Here is a 3,847-nt window from a genome sequence, read left to right as displayed (position 1 = left end):
TATATTAAATAATAGAAGACAATGATTTCACGCTGCAATTTGTTTTATTGGAAATTAATCTAAAATGCTTAATACGTCTCGAATAAATAAGGTACTGGTCACAAATGATACGTTTACCCTAAAAAGAAAAAGATAGAAAATAAAATCGAGGAAATCAGTCTTCTTATAAATGGTACTTTCGTACAGACAAAAAATTCATTCAAATTACATGATGCACAGGAAAAGTTCTTTTATACGAAGACTGATTTTGCGCACTTAAAGTAATATAAGTACATATTATATACAACATATGAGCAATTTTTTTTTAAAGACCTTATAGGTCCATTTATTTATGTATCGAGATATATTTAAGAGTTCATTTGAGTTGAGTAGAAAATATTGGAAAACTTCGAAATGTGTTGTTGCAAAGACAATATTTGAAATTAAAAATTTTATTACGTGATACAATAATTAATAAAATTGTTAAAGAATGGAATGCTCTTTCGTATTATAAATGGACTTATACTAGTTTTAACAGTTCAAGTTTTATTTACGAGTTAATTATATTATTTTATTATTAGCGATACGAAAATAAGATGTTTAACTGAAACTGTGCAGACCTGAACACTTGTTTTCAAAATTCGACATATACTGCTTTCGGAAAAAAGGCTTACATATTTATTTTATACTAAGGACATGCCATGATATAACGTATAGAAATTATATACATAAGTGTATAATTATAAACAATAAATATACAATTTATATACATAATATGCATTCTTTTTTCAAATGTTACCACTGTTGACCAGTTTTTGAATACGTTTTAGGTATATCATTTTGCTCTAGAATTCAATAAAATTTCAAACTTCAATTATTAGTAGTTTACGTTTTGTAACAATTTCTATAATATAAAAAATGTAGCATCGTTGTCAATAGTTTTGTTTCTATTATAAGGAAATTAGTGTTTTGTTTCTTTTTAAATGTGTTTGCGATACGATTCAGTTGTAATATTGCTTTAGATTTTTGCCAAATTTCAATCTTCCATCATTCATACGTAGATATTATTTAAACATTATATGCAATAAAATGTATCTCATATGTATCTCCCCATCCTGATAGACAGAAATAAATAAAAAACAGGCTACTGTTGATTCTATGCATTGTTTATGTATATCAATGATTAATGATTCTAAGTTGAGCTGTACCTGTATAATCAATATTACCATGGTAAACTCCAAACAAATTTCAAACCTAATAATTCTCAGTTCATCATCAAGTCTTCTGTGTCATTGTATTACATAACGTAGTTACAGGATGTCTACAGAAATTGTAAGCCTACAAACTAACAAGATTATCACTCTGTTACACTCTGAAGAGAAAAAGCGGAGATCTGAAGCACTCAAACAAATTCTCAACTTAATGAAATCTAATCAATCAAAGGAATCCAGTGAGTGGAGTGGAGTGAAAGAATGCAACGAATCCACTAAACACAGTTCGTTCAATTCATCTGAACTGTGGGACTCAATCAGCAAACCCTTACTCAGAATCCTAAACGACCCAGTCGAAGAATGTAGAGACCTAACATTAGAAATCCTGCAATTATTCTTAAAAGACTCTCCACCAGATGACAAATACATCAACTACTTATTTCCAATCTTAAATAGAAGACTAGGCTCGAGTGAGCAAATAGAAACCTCAGAAGAAGTTCGATTGAAATCAGTTTTATTAATCAAAACGATAATTAATAAATACGAAGAATTGTTATCGACTTACGTTGACGATTTGACGAGTATTTTAATTAATACTGCGAAGGATAATTATCCTATTATCAAGAAAGAGAGCTGTGAATCTATTCAAATGTTTGCTAAGTGTTTGACTCGATTATTTTATTACCAATCGAAGAATTTCGTTAAACCGGTGTTAGTCAATTTTTCTCATCAGCATTATCGAGTTAGATCTGTTGCAGTTAAGACTATTGGAGAAATTATTCAGTTTGGAGATGGGAAATTGGTTGAAGAGGTCGCTCAACCATTGGCTGAGAGATTGTTTGATCAGAATGGAATTGTTAGAAAAGGTAAATTTAATTTTATACATGAATTACTATTTTAAGACTATTGCAATGGTTAATATTTTTGTTACTCGGGTAAGAAGCAGTCTATGTATTGTATGTATTGTTTATTAGCTATCCTTGCTTTATTAGGCTTAAGAATATAATAGATAGTCTCTTCCTTACAGTCAAGCTTACAAACTATAATCTTTATTAATCTAAATTAATCTACATTAATCTATAAACTTCGACGCTGTATTACTCTACTGCCCTTTTCTATCTGGTATCCTTTCTAAATTCTCCTTAGCCTTTGTCGCTCTCTCAAACCTGCAATACTCCCAACTTTCCGGTTTAACTGTGCCCCGTTAACACCCACTTTATAATAACTTTCACCTCTTACTTATTTCTTCTACAGCCAACTTTGGCTCACTATTTACCATCTTCCTAAACTTCTCACAGTTCAAAATGTGGCCTATGTCTTCCTTTTCCGCTCCACAGAGGCTGCACTTCACATCTACATATTCTTTGTTGTCCACCTTTCCCACGTTACTGCATCTCATCCTCGTACATTGTTCTTTGTCGTTCATCTTGGCCTTTTTCTCATGCCAGTACTTTTCCTAGTTTACTGTAGTTCTCTATTCTTTATATTCTGGGCAGTATCTCGATCTGTCAATTCGATTGCAGTCTTCCTGCCTCGTTTGATTCCTTATTATCCTGCACCCTACTTCCAGTTTTCCTATCAGGCTCCTCAGACCGATGCCTTCTCTTAAGCCTCGCATCGTCGCACCATCTCCCACCCTTTCCATTGTCCTTTCCATTTTCTTAGCTAACTTTTATGTATTTCGGTTTGCCCATGGACTTAGGAATATATATTTCTAAAATTTCTTCGGCCATCTTCCCTCACTTATTTTGAGGATACTTATAAGATACTTGGATGCTCATTGTCTGGCTTCAAATTCAAATTTTTCCCTACCCGACTCCATGAACTTGTTTACATCCAGCATCATTTTAACATATTGATCCGTTACTTTTTCGATCTCCTGCCTTTCTTTCCGCTGCCGTCCCTTACAAAAGTATCATCTTCACCAGCGTATCCATTAAATATCCTCTTCTTTTCAAACTTCCAACATTTGATTTTCTCATAATACCTCATGCCGCATTTCCTGCTCTTTGTGCCTTGCTCGCAAGCCTATTTAGATGTTTTGTATAAATTTTCTTAGTCATAAATCCCAAAAACTTATATTCTCTCACTTCTTGGATAACATTTCTCCTTTATTTCCAATTCTCCCTGGCTTTTCGTCTTCCTCCCTTTTTAAAAACCATTACATTCGTTTTTGCCACATTCACTTGCATTCTGTTCCTTTCTATGGCCAGTATTCAGAGTCGTTGCTTGTTCTTTATTGCTTAGGCATTTGCTATTCTCTCTATCTATCCTATCTCTAGGCTCTGTCTATCCTATGTTTCCAGCCCCTGTTTTGTACAGAAAACAGGGATTTAAGCAAATGCTTAGGACGATCTTAAGGATGTATAGGCTATACATATGTATACTCAAACGATGCTATCATATTCAATTTGTTATTATAGACTTCTGTTACTAGTAAAAAGCTACCTGTAAAAATTTAAATTAATTCACGGGTTTTTTGAAAAATTATAGTGACTTAAAATTTGCATGTGCTCTTATGATAATCAGCAATAACCCAAGGAAAACTTCACTTTCATCTAAAAAATAACCCAGAAGAAACGGTGATAAACTCTTGAAAAAAGGTCACATCAAGTCGCTAGTGTTTTATGAACAAATTTCTAAAAAAATAATCATCA

The 3,847-nt window shown here is 32.5% G+C and overlaps 1 protein-coding gene across 1 annotated transcript in view; it reads left to right on the top strand.

Annotated features, from left to right (window-relative positions):
* The first annotated feature begins 941 nt into the window (after positions 1–941).
* Positions 942–3,847, top strand: part of LOC108628830 (dynein assembly factor 5, axonemal-like) — an 8,919-nt gene continuing 6,013 nt past the window's right edge. The window contains exon 1 of the mRNA XM_018031024.2: positions 942–2,056. Coding sequence (XP_017886513.2) covers positions 1,297–2,056 — 760 coding nt within the window. The 5' untranslated portion in view covers positions 942–1,296. The remainder of the gene's footprint in view (positions 2,057–3,847) is intronic.

The sequence above is a fragment of the Ceratina calcarata genome, unplaced genomic scaffold (assembly GCF_001652005.2).
Source record: "Ceratina calcarata isolate Rehan_Ccalc_2016 unplaced genomic scaffold, ASM165200v1 scaffold540.2, whole genome shotgun sequence".
Classification (NCBI taxonomy): Eukaryota; Metazoa; Arthropoda; class Insecta; order Hymenoptera; family Apidae; genus Ceratina; species Ceratina calcarata.
Note: the sequence above shows the minus strand (reverse complement) of the source record. Positions and strands in the feature narration are given on the sequence as shown.